Source organism: Mus caroli, unplaced genomic scaffold, assembly GCF_978045245.1.
Source record: "Mus caroli unplaced genomic scaffold, Mus_caroli_1 scaffold_15, whole genome shotgun sequence".
In the NCBI taxonomy this organism is placed as follows: Eukaryota; Metazoa; Chordata; class Mammalia; order Rodentia; family Muridae; genus Mus; species Mus caroli.
The window spans coordinates 64,621,884-64,638,075 of NW_028227270.1; the positions used below are offsets into that span (position 1 = coordinate 64,621,884).

Here is a 16,192-nt window from a genome sequence, read left to right on the forward strand (position 1 = left end):
CTCCATCTCCCGCAAGCTCCTCTCTACCCAGCAGTGAACAGACAGAGTCCCGAGCTCCCCTCGCACACTACAGTTCCTCCCTGGGTAGTGGTCACCTTTTACCCTGGCTTTTTCCCACACATGCCTGTGACTCCCCCCTGCGATCTATGACCCAGATCTATTTGAGTTCCAATCTCAGACATGAAGCCATGTTTGCAGCGCTGGCACCTGGACATCAGACAGCAGCTCCTACCCTACAGTGTCCAGACCAGGAAGCACGATCATCGCTGTATCCAGTTCTATCCAGTTCTTCCCCCAGCGTGGGGGGGCGGGGGAACAGACCTGCAACTGTCTGGTCCCCCCAGGGCCACACTCTGGACGTCACTCCTGATGCTCTCTGACCCTCTCCTCCGCAGTCAGAGAACTGTGAGGATTTCCCTTAGTTTGCTCTTTGTTGTTTTGTTTTGTTTCTTTTTCATTACCCACTTTATTTACTTTACATTCACTTCTTTATTTACACGGTTTGGGGGCACAAGGTCTTGTGTAACTCAGGCTGGCCTCAAACTATGAGTGTAGGTAAGGCTGACCTTGAACTCCAGTCCTCCTGCCTCTACCTCCCAAACTCTGGGGCTTCAGGCACCTGCCACCATGCCAAGCTGCACTTCCCCTCCTTCCGCTCCATGTCAGTGCTGGGACTGAGCCACACCCCAGACCCATAGCTGCCTTCCCCGCACAGGTGTGCCGCACCAGCTCCTGCTCGCGCCGTTCTCAGGATATCCAAGCTCCGCACTTGCCACTTTCCCCACCACTGCCCATCCACTGTCCTGTGCTGCGTCCACCCCGGCAGCGACCTCTCCCCTGGATGAATCCAATGGCTTCCCTACTGCCTTGCTGTTCTTGCCACTGACCCTTATCCCACTGAGCAACTAGGATCTTCCTTCCTCAGTGGCCTTCACCTCAACTTAGGATTCTATATGCATCCTTTCGTATCTGTGCCTCCCTCCCACTACACTGTAAGCTCAGAGGAGACAGGGAAACATCAGCCTTGAGCACCACTGCGCTCCAGGGTCTGTTACATGTAACGTAAGTGACTTGTGAATTGGTTACTACGGAGTAGCTAAGAAGATTCTAGAAGTGGGAGGGTGTGGACAGATGTGGACAGATGTGGGCAGGTGGGTGGGGCAGGAACTGTAGGAAGAACAGCCTGAATACAAATAACACAACCCAACTTCCACACATCATTAACTTCCGGTGGCCTCTAAGGACCATATGACCCTGCACGGAGAGGACAACCAAGGGACATTGAAGACCACAATTCTAATCTCTAAACAGAGAGGCTTCTTACGGGGTTTCATGAGCACAGCAGGGTCAGAGCAGGACCCTGGGCAGCTTTAGGAATCTCTGAGAAGATGAAATACGCCCAGGAAGAAACGGTAGGAAGGCACTGGACACAGCACTGTGGTATTCAGGCCGAGTAAATACATGGGGAGCCTGCAGGGGAGAAGCAATCAGAGCTGCTGCTGTAACTGCCTGTGTCAGAGGCGCTCGCCCACACTCGTTCAGAGGTGGCAGCGGCAGCAGCAGCGTGGTCCTGAGGATGACTGGGGCAGTTCCTGGTGTCCTCGGCTCTGACCTGGCATTTGAAACGGGTGGCGCTGCTGAGGAGAGATACAAGCAAGCTGAAGGACAGTGACAGGAGTCTGTTCTCAGTCACCCAAAGCTCATGACAGTGGGAAGCTGTGCCCCGCAAGGCTCCACCGCCACCTGTAGCCCAGCGCCCTGAGCCACTCTCAGGGTCCTCGCATCCTCCCCGCCTTCACCCATCCATCCTTCCGGTCCTTGAAGGACAGGCACACCTTCTCAGCTTACCAGAGCCCCACGCAGACCCCAGTAACCAGAACAACTGTATAAAATTCACCTCTGTAAAACGTGGACATCCCGCCTCCCCAGCAAATGTGGGCAGCCTCGTGGACAGAGATGAAGCCATGAACCATGTGCTCCATACAGTTCCATCCTTTCACAGCCTGGCTGGAAGAGGCTAGCCCCTCAGTACTTGGCATTACAGTGCCTTGTGACACTCACTGAGCCAGATGGCCTACTCATGTGGCCCCCATCCCATCTGCCAACTGGGTGCCATTCCAGGCACCTGGGCACTCCCACACACAGGGCTGTGATGGTGGAAGGTGGTACATTCGAGGACAGTTTGATGACCAGCTTGGAAGAAGACACAGCCCTGCCCTTCTGGCACAGAAGCAGACTCAATCACCGTGGTTTGTTTTTCTGATAGGACTAATTGTAACAGCACAACTGAATGACCTTTTATTGTTCAGTGGTGATGCACAGGCTACTCCCAGATGAGTGTGGCTTTGTTTATGTCACCTGGTAAGAATCCCTTTCTCAGGAAGGTATGGTGCAACCAGCTTAAAGAAAGTCATCCAACAGGCTGTCCTTGGAAAACAAGATCCCTGCTAGAAAATGACCACAGTGATGGAAAAAGGAGGGTCTGAAGACATTGATACTGGAGCCAGAGATGTAGGTCTGGCACCTAGTGTGACAAGCCATCCCATAACCTCAGTTTGGCTCGATTCCATACTACCCTCCCTCAGACAGGCAATACGAGGCAAGGAGGGGATGCTAGCGTGCTCACAGTGAGGGCTGGATAGGCGCTCAGTGGATAAGAGCATTGGCTACTCCTGCAAGAGGAGCCAGGTTCAGTCCCCAACACTCAAACGGTGGCTCACAGTCATCTGTAACTGTAGTCCCAGAAGATCTGAGGCCCTCTTAGGAGGTCTGCAGGCACCAGGCATGCACAGTGTGAACATACATACATACGTGTAGGCAAAACACTCATACACATGCAGTGTTTAAAGTAAACAAACCTGAAAGGACACAGCAAAAGGTAAAGAACACAGGACGGTCAAAGCCGGAAGAACCTCTCCTTCCTGCCCACACCAGTGAACCAAGTCGCCAGCCACGACCCAACCCACTGGACTGCAGACACGGTTCTGTCCTGCTGCTGCGAGGATGTGGCTGGCTGCACAGCTGCTGCACCAGCACCCCACCTCCATGTTCTGACACACATGAACCCACGATTCGGTCACAGTTGTAAGACACTGGAATTCCACACAGACTCACAGACAGCCTGGGGGAGGGCAAGCCCCAATTCTGGGGAGGCAGCAGGAAGGGCCTCCTTCCAATTGCTACAGACCAGCCCGCCGTCCCAACTCACCTGCGGTACATTTAAGCCGTCAAGCGACACTGTCTGAAAACAAACGCCTCCATAATTCCCTAAGGCCTAAGCGTTATTGTCTTGTCCGTTAAACTTAACGCAAGCTACTCTTGCCCACTTCATCCTGCTAATGTCAGCGCAAGCACTTTACAAACTCTCAACGCTACACTTAGGCCTTAGACAGATAAAAGCAAATTACAGAGGTGAAATTTGTGTCAATGAGCTTCATGACAATTTCTTTTTTAATTTGGTCATAATTACGGAATTTCTAGAAGAATGTCTGCTGACAGGATTGCGACCCAGTGCCTCCCGGCGGCGTGGACATTATCTGCAGAAAGCAACAGAGAAGCAATCAATGCATTCATTGCATCAGAATCATCTGCAAAGCATAAATCTGAAATGCCGTTCCCGGCGGCTCGGGTTGCTTTTTTTTTTTTTTATTCTTCACACACCTGATTTTACACCATCTGCAAGAGGGCAAGACAAACGCTGTTGAGGAAATTATATTTCTTGGCTGTCTGACTTTTATAAAATGCTCAGGCTAATTTCTGTAAACATAAGATTTACTGCACGAGCAAGAAAAACTGATACAGTTAAAAGTCCATTTTTATTAAAGGGCGGTGTGGTGACCACAGCATTTTTTTTTTACACTGTGCAGCATCATAGTTACCTTATTGACACCTGTTTTACATTTACCCCCGACAAGTCTGTGTGCTTTTACTAATACACATGAGCGCTACACCTGTTCTATGGCGCCAAGAGCAGACTCAAGAGCCCAGGGACGACACTGTTGGCTGGAACTTCCCTTTCTTGGGGGACAGCAGACCAGCGTTCCCACCAGACAGGCCCTGAAACTGCAGGGAAGAAAGTCCAACATGAATGCCAACAGGCAGCACAGACAACCTCCATCAGCTTACTGGTTTGGGGTAACACTGGCTAAAGTTCAGCCATCTCTATCACGTGCTGGTACCTGTGGAAGCCAGAAGAGGGCGTGAGATCCCCTGGAGCTAGAGCTACAGGTGCTTGTGAGCTGCCCTGTGTGGGTGTGAAGACTATACCCAGGTCCCCTGCAAGAGCAGCTGAGCCAGATCTCAAAGGACACTCCCCTGCTTCTGTTCTACTTTGGTCACAAAAGCCACCACTGGACACTTTAAACAAAAGTACTATCTTGGACAACCATGAATTTTTAGCTTACCCTGTCAGAAATTCAAACAGCAGCCTATACTTTCAAACAAAAATGGCACATACTACCTACACGGGAAGATCATCTCTGTGGCTGAGGGCAGAAGATAGGGTACAGAGGGGGTGCTATCAGCATCAGATATCCTCTCAGGGGTAACAACAGATGCGAGCCTTTGATGTGCACAACAAGGAGCAAATGGCTGCCCATTCTCCAGCACAATTTTTTTTTAATTATCATTTTACTTTTATGTGTATAAGCATTCTGTGTGTATATATATATATGTATATATATACATATATACACACACACATATATATACCACATGCAGGCCTAGTGCCTGCAGAAGCCAGACGAGAGCACTGGATCCCCTGGAAGTGGAATTACAGATAGCTGTGAACCTCCATGCAGATGATGAGACTTGAACCTGAGTTCTCTAGAAGAGCAGCCAGTGCTCTCAACCACTGAGCCATCTCTCCTGCCCCTCTTCAATGCACATCTTTAAAAAGAAAGTATGCCACTGTAACATTCAGCGGTGCTTATACCCATCGTTTTGGCCCAGCAAGAGACACATGTTACAAACCTCCAAACCACTGCTGGGTCCCCAAAACACCACCACCACAGAGAGCATGCCTGCCATGAAGCAGGCATTCACCTGTGCTTCCCCCACCCCACCCCTACCCCCTCTACAGCTCCAGCAATCTCTCAAAGGCCACAAAGGCCAAGGAATAGGTCGAGAACAAATGAAGCTCGCTGCTTGTCTTACAAAAGGTGTTATCCCGAGTACTGGGTTAGACAACATAAAAGTGTCCCCTTTGGAAGGGAAAGCTAGGACAAGCCAGTTCATGGGATTCAACCTCTGGAAGCCAACTGCTATAGCTGGCTGGTAGGCCACTAAGAAGCAGTTTGATCAAGAGGCACGGGACGTCATCCAGCAAGAAACCCCACCGAGCCTCCACCTACAGTGTAGTGCCTGGCCAAGCGGCTTGCCCACTCCTGACGCTGAGTGTGTGACCCACCACAAGGATGGCCCCAGGCACCCAATGGTGAGGGAGCAGGTACAGCCTGCCCAGGGCCAGTCTGGGCTCCTTCGCTGCAGACTCCACCTGCTGGTACTGGCAGAAGCTGCTCCCTGGGTTCTGAAACCTCACAGGCTGCACTTCTAAAACTAAAACATCCTCATGTTGAAAGTTTCCTACTCACCTCATCATCCATCACCCAGTTTCACGTTCTGGAACCTACACCTACATTTCTAAGTGATATCTCTGTTCCTTCAAGCCTCTGCAGGTGACAGATGCCCAACAGGTTTATGTCAGTTACAGACTCTCCCTCCTTGTGTCTACAGCCGAAAAGCAAAACTCCTTCAGAAATGCCAGCCCCACCCTCTCAGAACCAAAGCGCTCTGAACATGGTAACTCCTCGCCTTGAGACCAAAATGTCCCAGAGTGTCACTTTCCAGCACCATCATGCGACCATGGCATACCACAGAGCTGCCAAAGCACACCAAGGGGTAGACAGAACAAAGATGGATGCCTGTGGTCACTTCACTAACTATACCGGAGAAGCCGGGGAATTCTCACATTTACAATCAGCAAGTGTTTATCCCCATTTAAAATAGCGAATGAGTTCAGATTATACAGGACTAACCACCTTTTAGAATAAAACCTCTCAGGGAAAATAAGATCAAATGTATTCTGCTGGCTACTTATTATAACAAAGCCTAGAAGAGCCCTAAGCTTAGCAGACATGTTTGTATCCAAGGCAAGATCACTAAAGGCACTCTGAAAGTGTGTAGCTCATCTTCCACAACAATAAATGAAACAAAGAACAAAGCTTGTGGTACCACTTGACACACACTAATAAGCAAGCCACTTAAAATCTGTAACACTCAACCAGGTGTAATCCTCAAAGGCTTTGTTTTGTTTATTGTTTTGAGACATAGTCCCATGTGGTCCCCACTGGTCTTGATCCTTTGGCTTCCAGCTTCCAGCTTCCAGCTACTGGGGTTACAGACTACACCACTGCACCTGGCTAAAAGACTTCGTGTGAAGCTGCAGGGACGGTTCGGCAGTCAAGTGCACACTGGCTGTTCTTGCAGAGAACCTGGTTCAGTTCTCAGCACTACACAGATGCTAACAACCGTCTGTAACTCCAGTTCCAGGGGATCCATTGCCCCCTTCTGGCCTCTGTAGGCCAGAATGCATATATAGGTGTAGTACACAGACACAGCACACAGCTAAAACACTCATACATATAAAATAAAATCTCTTTTTAAAAGACTTCATATAATAAAATGAAAAGACTATTTAAAGAACCAAAACAAACAAAACAAAACCGTAGGTGTTGCACACCTGAAATCCTAGAGACTGCGCATCAGGCAGCTAAGACAGAAGGATCAAAACTCTGAGATTAGCCTAAGCTACCTGGTGAGATCCTGCCTTAAAAAATTAAAATAATAATGATGAATTGTTAAAAATCTGGAAAGTGGAGGTAGGCAGATGCCTCACTGACTAAGAGTGCTTGTTATGCAAGATCAGAACCTGAGTGGTACATGTGTGTGCACATGTGCGAGTGCACATGTGTGTGTGTGTCTGTATGTTTGTGTGTGTACATGTGTGTATCTGTATGTGTACATGTGTGTGTCTATGTTCGTGTGTCTGTCTCTGTGTGAGTGTATCTATGGGTGTGTCTATTTGTGTGTGTTTGCATACTGTGCATGATGTAGGTACGTCCATAAATACCCATGCAAAGTCCAAAGTAAGAATTCCAATGTCTCTCTCTCTCTCTCTCTGTTTCTCTGTGTGTGTGTGTGTGTGTGTGTGTGTGTGTCTGTGTCTGTGTCTGTGTCTGTGTCTGTGTGTCTGTGTGCATTTGTCTGTGTGTGTGTGTGACTTTGTAAGAGAGAGTTTCTCACTAACCCTAAAAGGCAGGGCCCAGATGCTTATGCCTGTAATTCTAGCACTATGGGGCAGATGGAGAGACAGGTGGACCCCAGTAGTTCTCTGGCCCCAGCCAGCCTAGCCCAAACAACGGGCTTCCAGCTCAGTGAATGACCCCGTCTCAGACAATAAGGCAGAAAGAAAAAGAGAAAAACATCCGACTTCCTGTTTTGGCCTTGTGGCACATTTGTATACCCACACCTGTACCTTCACACACATACAATACAAACACACACATACACACACACACACACACACACACATGCCTGAGAACAGCAAAAACAGCACAGGCCCATGGAGCTTTGAACGACTGCATACCGAACTTGCACATAAGCAGCACTGTATCTAGTAGCTAAACTTCCAGGTTAGGACCACCAGAACCTAGGTTTGAAGTTCACAGGCCTAGAGGAAGGCCAACCAGAGACAGTGCTTAAAGTATGCAGAGATAGGATGGCTTAGTGGTTAAGAGCATTTGCTGCTCTTCCAGAGGACCTGAGTTCAGTTCCCAACCCTTACATCAGGGGGCTCACACCCACCTATAATTCCAGTTCCAGAGGACCTCAAGACCATTTTCGACCTCATCTGGCAACCACACTCATATGCACATACCTCTACAGAGAGGTATTTTATATGCATATTGGCATTACTCTAGGCTCCTCTGCCTCCCAAGTCAGCAGAGAAGACAGGCGATAGATAAGCTAAAGAACAGGCCCATGGTGTGAGCTAGTGAGGGTGCCGTGAGAAACCAGGCAGTGGCCTGAATAAAGGGCAAAGGGCAAGGCATTCACTTTCTTCTTTTCTGCCGGGGTTTGAACCTAAGATGCTGAACATGGTAGGCTTGTACTCTACCACTAAACTATATATAAAATTTAAAAATAAGTCTTTTTTTTTAATTAGGTATTTTCCTCAATTACATTTCCAATGCTATTCCAAAAGTCCCCCATACCTTCCCCCCAAATCTTTTTTTTAAATCAAATGTATTTAAAGATATTTAATAGTATATGCAGACACCACACTGTAAATACATATTAGACGTGTGGGAGAAGACCAGAGCAGCAATAAGAAGGGTCTTTCTGGTGGTAGCTTCTACATCATATCATCTTACGGTCACGTTACACTAAAACTAGTCCTACAATTCAAAAGTGCCCTGCCAGACTCTGTCTCAAAAAAAAAATATGTATATATATATACACATATACACTTTTGTATTATATTTATATATGTACTATATATATTTATCTATATGTATAGTATATGAGTATGTGTGTGATTGTGTGTGTGTGTGTGTATGTGGTGCACTATGGGGTGCAAGTGTGTAGGCCAGGAGACAACTTTAGGGAGCCAGTTCTCTCCTTCCAGCATGAGGGTCCTGGGGACTGAACTCAAGCCATCAGGCTTAGCGGCAAGTGCTCTTACCTGCTGAGCCATCTCACCAGCCCACATTCTGGATTATTCTCTGAGTCAGAGACCAGGCTGAAGTCCCACTGGTGGTCTTCCTGCCCTAGTGTCCTAAGGCCTCCTAAGGTCTCCAGGTGTGCGCCCCACAGCAGATGCTGATCCACTGTGAGCATAACAGCAACAGCAGCAAAGCCATCCTGTGACCATCGTGAGATAGGAAAAGCAGGAGACTGTGATGATATCCACCCACAGACAGGCCTGAGGGGGACCAGTGCCACACACTGAAGTCCCTGCATACCGGCTAATGCCTCCTTCTCTATTTAGCCCTATCTCCTCCTTTGCCTAGTCTCCCTGAAGACGAGATTCATAAAGGGCTGAATCACAGACCTGCCCTTTCCCTAGCAACACCAACCGAGGGCAAAGCTGGTTCCTCGGGGTGTTCCTAACCTGCTGGTGCAAACTGAATTTCACCACCAGGTCTTTAACGCTCCTCCTAGGGTGCTGCGCACAGCGTGTCCTCTCCCTCTCAGTGACCATGAGTGACAGGGCCCTCCTTGCTAGTTCCAGGTGTGTCCTGGTTCTGTGTGGGTAGGGATAGCTGGTCACAACACCAGTGCCAGCTCAGGCCACTCTCCAGGTGGAAGTCACAGAGCCTGCTGGGAAGCGAGTCCCAGATGTATGACTGACGCTGGCTCCCCTTCCTAAAAGTCGAAGGAACCATGACAGTGAGCGATGACACGGTCAGTCCAAGATGCCCTGCCCAGCTTCCCTCCCACACAGGCTTCAGTGCACCCAAGGACCAACTCTGGGCAGAGCCCCAGGCAACACCACTTGGTACTTTAAGCCACATGTTCAAACCCAATAAATTAGCCCAGGCTTAAAGGAGTCAAGCTGTACACATGTAAGAATTTTAATAAGCTCGGAAAAGGCTACCTGGAGCTATGTACAGCTTACTGTACCAGCGAGGCTCCCAGCCACCAGCCAGCGCGCTAAGCCCCTGACGAGAGCCGCAGAGCCCTTGAGGCGGCAGGGACAGGGAGTAGGTTTGGTCCACGCTTTCTCAGGAGTTGGGGACTCGCAGCAAATGGCTGGCAGCCAGACAACAGGAAAACAGAACATGGCAGACAACTCAGTAGAGCCTTGGGCATTTACCAGAAAAAAAAAAAAAAAGTTGCTCACACACCCTTGTAGAAACCAGCAAACACTGTAATCAATGTCTACATGGTAATCAACGCCTGTTTGCGCTCAGAGCCAGCCATGTTACGCACAATGGAGAGCTAAGCAAACACGGTCTCTGACTTCTAGATGCCAACACCTGACATAAATAAAAACAATAAATCTGTCCAAAGGATTACTAAAGTAACTGGGCAAACATGAACCAGCCCAAAGCAATGACCTCACACAGAAGCAGCAAAGTACTCACGAAGGGTAGGTCATGGGAGACGACGCTCTGAACAGGGTGGGGCCCAAACAGAACAGTTACCTGTGAAGGCTGAGTCTCCAAGGGGGCCAGAGTCTGAGGAAATGTTCATGGGCTGCGGGCCAGAAGGGGATGGGAAGTGGAGAGGTGCAGCTTAGGAGAGAATTTAGAGGCACAAATAAAAGATTTTTTTTTAAGTGCCCTGAAAAAGTAGAGATAGCAAGCAGGTTATGTTTCCCAACTAGCCTTATCCACACACCCTTCTAATATATAGAAAAACACTCATATCCTTATTTATTGATATTTAAAATTCAGGAAAAGACTAAATACCTTACCCATCCCTAAATCAAAACTATAGCAGCTTCAAGATCTGATATTCACTCATTCTCATTCTGTCTGTCTGTCCCCCCACCCCATCTGTCTGTCTCTCTGTCTTTCTCTCTCTGTATTTGTGTGTGTGTGTCTCTCTGTATTTGTGTGTGTGTGTATGTGTGTGTGTGTGTGTGTGTGTGTATGTGTGTGTGTGTGTGTTGGATAGAGTCTTCCATCTCGGATAAGGCCAGAACTCACTATGTAGTCCAGGCTAACCTGAACTAACAATCCTGTCTCACTTTCCCAAGTGCTGGGATTACAAATGTATACCACCACCCAGTACTGATTTTCTATGTAACCCAAAAATCAACCCTTGCCCAGAGCTAGAACGGCCCGTCAGCAGAGACAGTCTCTGTCATCAACTCATAAGGAAGAGAGGTCCTAGTCCACATGCCACCAGACAGGAAGGCGCCACAGAAACAGAAACAGGACATGTAAACCAACCCTGGCACATCAGCGGTTCTCAGGAGTTACCTGATTGAAGTTTTTGAAGGAGAACTCTTTGTAGATGGCATCTCTCTCACTCAGTTCCGACCACCCTGCTGCTTTCAAGCCAGGAATAAGTTGGTCCCTCTCCTCTGCCGTCAACCACTGCGCATCCGAAGACTAGGGAGAAAACAGATTTCCTGTCTGCAAGGGTAGGCGTTTATTTATTTAAACTCTTTCCATAAGCAGATACATCTTTAGATTATGATGCTTTGTAGGAAAAAAAAAAATCTCAAGGGAAACAAATTCTAGCTATCTCTCATCCCTTTTTCCTCAAGACAGACAAACTGTGGGCTGTACAGAGGATGGCTGGTGTCCTGTCTCCTACTCCAAGTGCCGCCTCAGACGCCACAATTGAGCAACTCTGGTTTATTACAGATATGACTAAGACTGTCACGGGCCTTCCTAGATGCTACAGGATTCCAGGATGCACAAAAGAGGCAAACAGCTCTTTAAGGAAGCTGCTGGTGGGACTCCTTTTAACTGCTGGCTTGATGCTCTGTGGATGGACTTCCAGCACCTTCCATCTCTGAGCTCACTCGCATGGTGAACTACTTAGAACGTTGTGGAGGTTTGAACACGAATGGCCCCCACAGACTCATGTATTTGAATGCTCATCCCATAGGAAGTGGCACTATTAGAAGGTGTAGCCTTGTTGAAGGAAGTGTGTCACTGTAGGGGCGGGCTTTGAGGTCTCATATGCTACATCCAGTTGGCTTACAGCCTCCTGCTGCTGCCTGCAGATGGAGATATAGAACTCTCAGCTCCTGCAGCACCTTATCTACCTGCAGGCCACCATGTTTCCCTCCATGATGACAATGGACTAAACCTCTGAAACTGTAAGCCAGCCCCAATTAATTGCTGTCCTTTATAAAAGTTGTTGTGGTCATGGTGTCTCCTCATAGCAATAGAACACTAACTAAGATAGATGCCTAGTCTCTCTCTCTCTCTCTCTCTCTCTCTCTCTCTCTCTCTCTCTTTTTTTTTTTTTTTTTTTTTTTTTTTTGGTTTTTCAAGATAGGGTTTCTCTGTGTAGCCCTGGCTGTCCTGGAACTCACTTTGTAGACCAGGCTGACCTTGAACTCAGAAATCCACCTGCCTCTGCCTCCCAAGTGCTGGGATTAAAGACGTACACCACCATGGCCGGCTCTCTTTCTTTTTTTTAAGATTTATTTATTTTATGTCTATCAGTACACTGTAGCTGTCTTCAGACACACCAGAAGAGGGCATCAGATCTCATTACAGATGGTTGTGAGTCACCATGTGGTTGCTGGGAATTGAACTCAGGACCTCTGGAAGAGCAGTCAGTGCTCTTAACCCCTGAGCCATCTCTCCAGTCCATCTATTCTCTCTCAAATATAATGAAAACCTTCTCTGGGAGGTGGGGGGACCAAGCATACACATCCATGGAATTTCATGTAAGAGTCTCTGGAGTCCACAGCCCCTCTGCCACAGGCAAAAAGGCTTTGCCTTGCTGTTAAAAGGGGGGGGAGGTTGGTTGGTTTTTTGAGTTTTCAAGACAGGGTTTCTCTGTGTAGCCCTGGCTGTCCTGGAACTCACTCTGTAGACCAGGCTGGCCTCAAACTCAGAAATCTGCCTGCCTCTGCCTCCCGAGTGCTGGGATTAAAGGCCTGCGCCACCACTGCCCAGACCAACTAGACTTTCTCATCTAGACTCTCCCTGAAAAGGCTGAGCTAATGTCGAAGGCCCTGGGGGTGGGAGACAGAGCTGCGTGCTCCAGATTCCATATATGAAGCTGCAACTCACTTCTGCTTCTGGACTCCTCAAACTTCTGATCACAGACATTAAAACCGTCAAGGCACACTTTCCTTTCGACAACTTGTCCCGTGATGAGGGAAAAGGATGTTACTACGCCCGTTTTCTAGTTTGTTCTCCCTGATTCAGCAGCTATTGCCTCCCACTACAAAGGGAAGAATGACAATGGATCGTAAGCAAAAACATTCAAAGGCCTGGAATCCAAAATAAGCACTTAATGTTAAGAATTGATAGCCAGAAGCTGGGCGTGGTGGCGTACGCCTTTAGTCCCAGCACTCGGGAGGCAGAGGCAGGCGGATTTCTGAGTTCGAGGCCAGCCTGGTCTACAAAGTGAGTGCCAGGACAGCCAGGGCTACACAAAAAAACCCTGTCTCGAAAAAAACCAAAAAAAAAAAAAGAATTGATAGCCAGGCATGTTGGTGCATGCCTTTAATCCCAGCACTCAGAAGAAAGAGGCAGGTGGCTCTCTGAGTTTGAGGCCAGCCTGGTCTACATATCAAGTTCTAGTACAGCCAGGGCTACACAAAGAAATCTTGTCTCAAAAAAAAAAAGAAAAGAAAAAAAAGTTCTGAGTTTTCTCTCTCTCTCTCTCTCTATCTCTCTCTCTCTCTCTGTGTGTGTGTGTGTGTGTGTGTGTGTGTGTGTGTGTGTGTGTGTCTTTGGCTGAGTAGCGGTCGTGGTAAGTTCTCGCTAGCCCAGGTTTCACCCTCCCTCGGCCTCCTCAGTGCTAGAATCATAGATAACCACCACCAAGCCCACTGAGGTCGGATATTTTCCACACAGGGGTCGACTATAGAAAACACTCTCAGCTGTCTATCAAACACCTAAATACTTAAGGCCACTCAGAGCATTTCAGGAAAGAAACAACTGTTAGATTTTCACAGGGATCTGACAGCAAGGAAAACCATGAAGCACACTGTGGGCTATGCCAATGTTATCCAGAGGCTCTAGAATGGACTGTGCTGTGGTCATCCAGAGGCTCTAGAATGGACTGTGCTGTGGTCATCCAGAGACTGTAGAATGGACTGTGCTGTGGTCATCCAGAGGCTCTAGAAGGCACTGTTTTTCTCTGATGCTAGGCTATCCACAACCTTATGGAGATCAAAGCATGCAGGCTCACTCATACAGGATGTCCACCCAACAACAGGGATTGTGGAAAGGACTGAAATGGAGCTGCTTCAGCTACAGAACACCAAGGGACCTGCAAAGACGTACCTTCAGCAGAACCCTTTGCTTGCTTGTTTGTTTGTTTTGTAATTGTTTTACCTTCTAAAGATTTATTTACTTCTATTTTATGTGTTTTGCCTGGGCATATATATGCACTGTGTCCATGTATGTTGCTGGTAGAGGCCAGAAGAGGACATCAGACTCCCCGGTACTGAAGTCATAGATGGTTGTGAGCCACCGTGTTGGTACTGGAATGGAACCCAGGTCCTCTGCAAGAGCAGCCAGTGCTCTTGACTGCTAGGCCATCTTTCCAGCCTCCAGCACAGTCCTTTGTAACAGTCTGGGAATGCTTTTCACAGACACAGAGGGAGATGTAAGGAACCACAGGAGGTGGACAGTGAAAGCGGTTGGCTTTCTAACTTTCTACTGTTGCATGCTAAGCTTGGCCTCTCTGGCTTCCAGGTTCCTTGAGTCTATACAGGGTTGGACAGTATCGAAATATCAAGAAATGGTTGGTTTGTTTGGTTGGTTGGTTAGGTTTTTTGTTTTGTTTTGTTTGTTTTATTTTGTTTTTCGAGACAGGGTTTCTCTGTGTAGCCCTGGCTGTTCTGGAGCTCTCTCTGTAGACCAGGCTGGCCTCGAACTCACAGATCCACCTGCTTCTTTCTCCTGAATGCTGGGATGAAATATTTGGTCTTTGAAAGACTTAAAGAGATCTTTCACGGGGCTGGTGAGATGGTGCAGGTAAGAGCACTGACTGCTCTTCTGAAGGTCCTGAGTTCAAATCCCAGCAACCACATGGTGGCTCACAACCATCTGTAATGAGATCTAACGCCCTCTTCTGGTGTGTCTGAAGAGAGCAACAGTATACTTACATGTAACAATAAATAAATCTTAAAAAACAAAGCAAAATGAAATGTCATTCCTTCTTTTATTGGAAGAAAAGAACCAGGTAGGAAAGGGAGAAGAGTTTAGTGTACCTGAATGCATCTGTATGAAAATTATTTTAATTAAATTAATTTTTAAAATGTTAACCAAATGCAATAACTAGTCCTGGATTACACCAGGAAAAAAAAATCTCTAAAGTCATTAGTCAAAAACAATGGACGCTATCAGCATAATTTTCTGACTTCAACAATTCTACTGTGTAATATAAGAAAAATTATTTATTTGGGGAAATTCATTATAGAAATTTTACAGGAAAATAAATTATGTCTAGGAGTTCTTCATAAAAACGTTGTCAAATAGGCTCTAGTGAGTGCCTGTAAAGAAAACGGTGTTTCATGCTGCATTTTCCACTAGATGGAGCTGCGTGTTAAAAAACTTACCCTCGGCTAACTCTCTCTCCCCTCCACCCCTCACACCCTCAAAGTACACCTCAGACGGTCTCCCAGCACTCCTCGCCGGCTGCGCGGTAATCCTCCTGCCTCAGCCTCGCCAGATGTAAGAATTACAAGCCGCAACGCACAGGCAAAATTCTAAAATCTGACAGAGTAAGAAAACTAAATGTCCTCTTTAAAAGTGGTTAAGGAAAAAAAAAATCGATGTGCCCTTCAAAAACGGGAAAAGGGCGTGGAGGGGTTACTAACTCTTCTAAAGCCCCCTGACCCAAGACAACACGGTTAGCTGGTCACTTAGGTCCTGGTCACCCCAGGACCGCTCGCAGCCCACAGAATGGCCAAGGCCCATCGGCTTCATAACTAATCGTCACATTTGGATTTGTTTTTCCCACGATAATGTTTCCCGTGAGCAAGCTCAAAAACTACGGCGGAAGCTGTCTGGGTGTTCTGTTTTGTTTGAGGCAGGGTCCACTACGGAGCCCTGGCTGGTCTCGAACTCATGATGTTTCCCAGCCTCGTCCTACCCCGCGCGGGGGCTACGGCGTGGGAGCTGCGGGTCTGCGCGCGCAGTCGCCCCACTCAGCAGAAGGAACGAAGGCCCGGTGGCTCGCCCGGGACGCACTCACCATGGCCGCTCTGCTCGCGCCCCGGCTGCGCAGCGCCGCCAGCCACCGCCCCGCGCTGCGCGCTCCCACCGCCGCTACAGCCACCGCCAGCGCCGCCGCCATGGCCCCGGGCTGCCCGGCGTGCTGCCTGACGCGGCGCAGGCATCGAAGGCCCCCGAGCGGGATGGCCGCCGCGCCCGCGGGAACTCGCTGCAGACCGAGCGCCCTCTGCGCGGCGAGCAGCCTGGGCGCTCCGGGCCACCGCTTCTGTACTCAGGGGCTTAAAGACCCGGCTGCCGCG

At 48.4% G+C, this 16,192-nt stretch overlaps 1 protein-coding gene across 3 annotated transcripts in view; it reads right to left on the reverse strand.

Moving 5' to 3' along the window:
• Pcbd2 (pterin-4 alpha-carbinolamine dehydratase 2) overlaps positions 1–16,136 on the reverse strand; it is a 49,012-nt gene extending 32,876 nt beyond the window's left edge. Inside the window, exons 1-4 of one of the 3 annotated variants that reach the window (XR_015045422.1) lie at positions 15,913–16,136; positions 10,992–11,123; positions 10,209–10,260; positions 1,325–3,536 (exon numbers count right to left, since the gene is read on the reverse strand). Coding sequence is in view for 2 of the 3 variants with exons in the window: in XM_021180717.3 (XP_021036376.1) it covers positions 10,209–10,260; positions 10,992–11,123; positions 15,913–16,014 (286 nt within the window). In the remaining variant the exon portion in view is untranslated. The remainder of the gene's footprint in view (positions 1–1,324; positions 3,537–10,208; positions 10,261–10,991; positions 11,124–15,912) is intronic. The other 2 variants (XM_021180717.3, XM_021180716.3) reach the window with 2 other exon arrangements.
• Between the last annotated feature and the right edge of the window lie 56 nt (positions 16,137–16,192).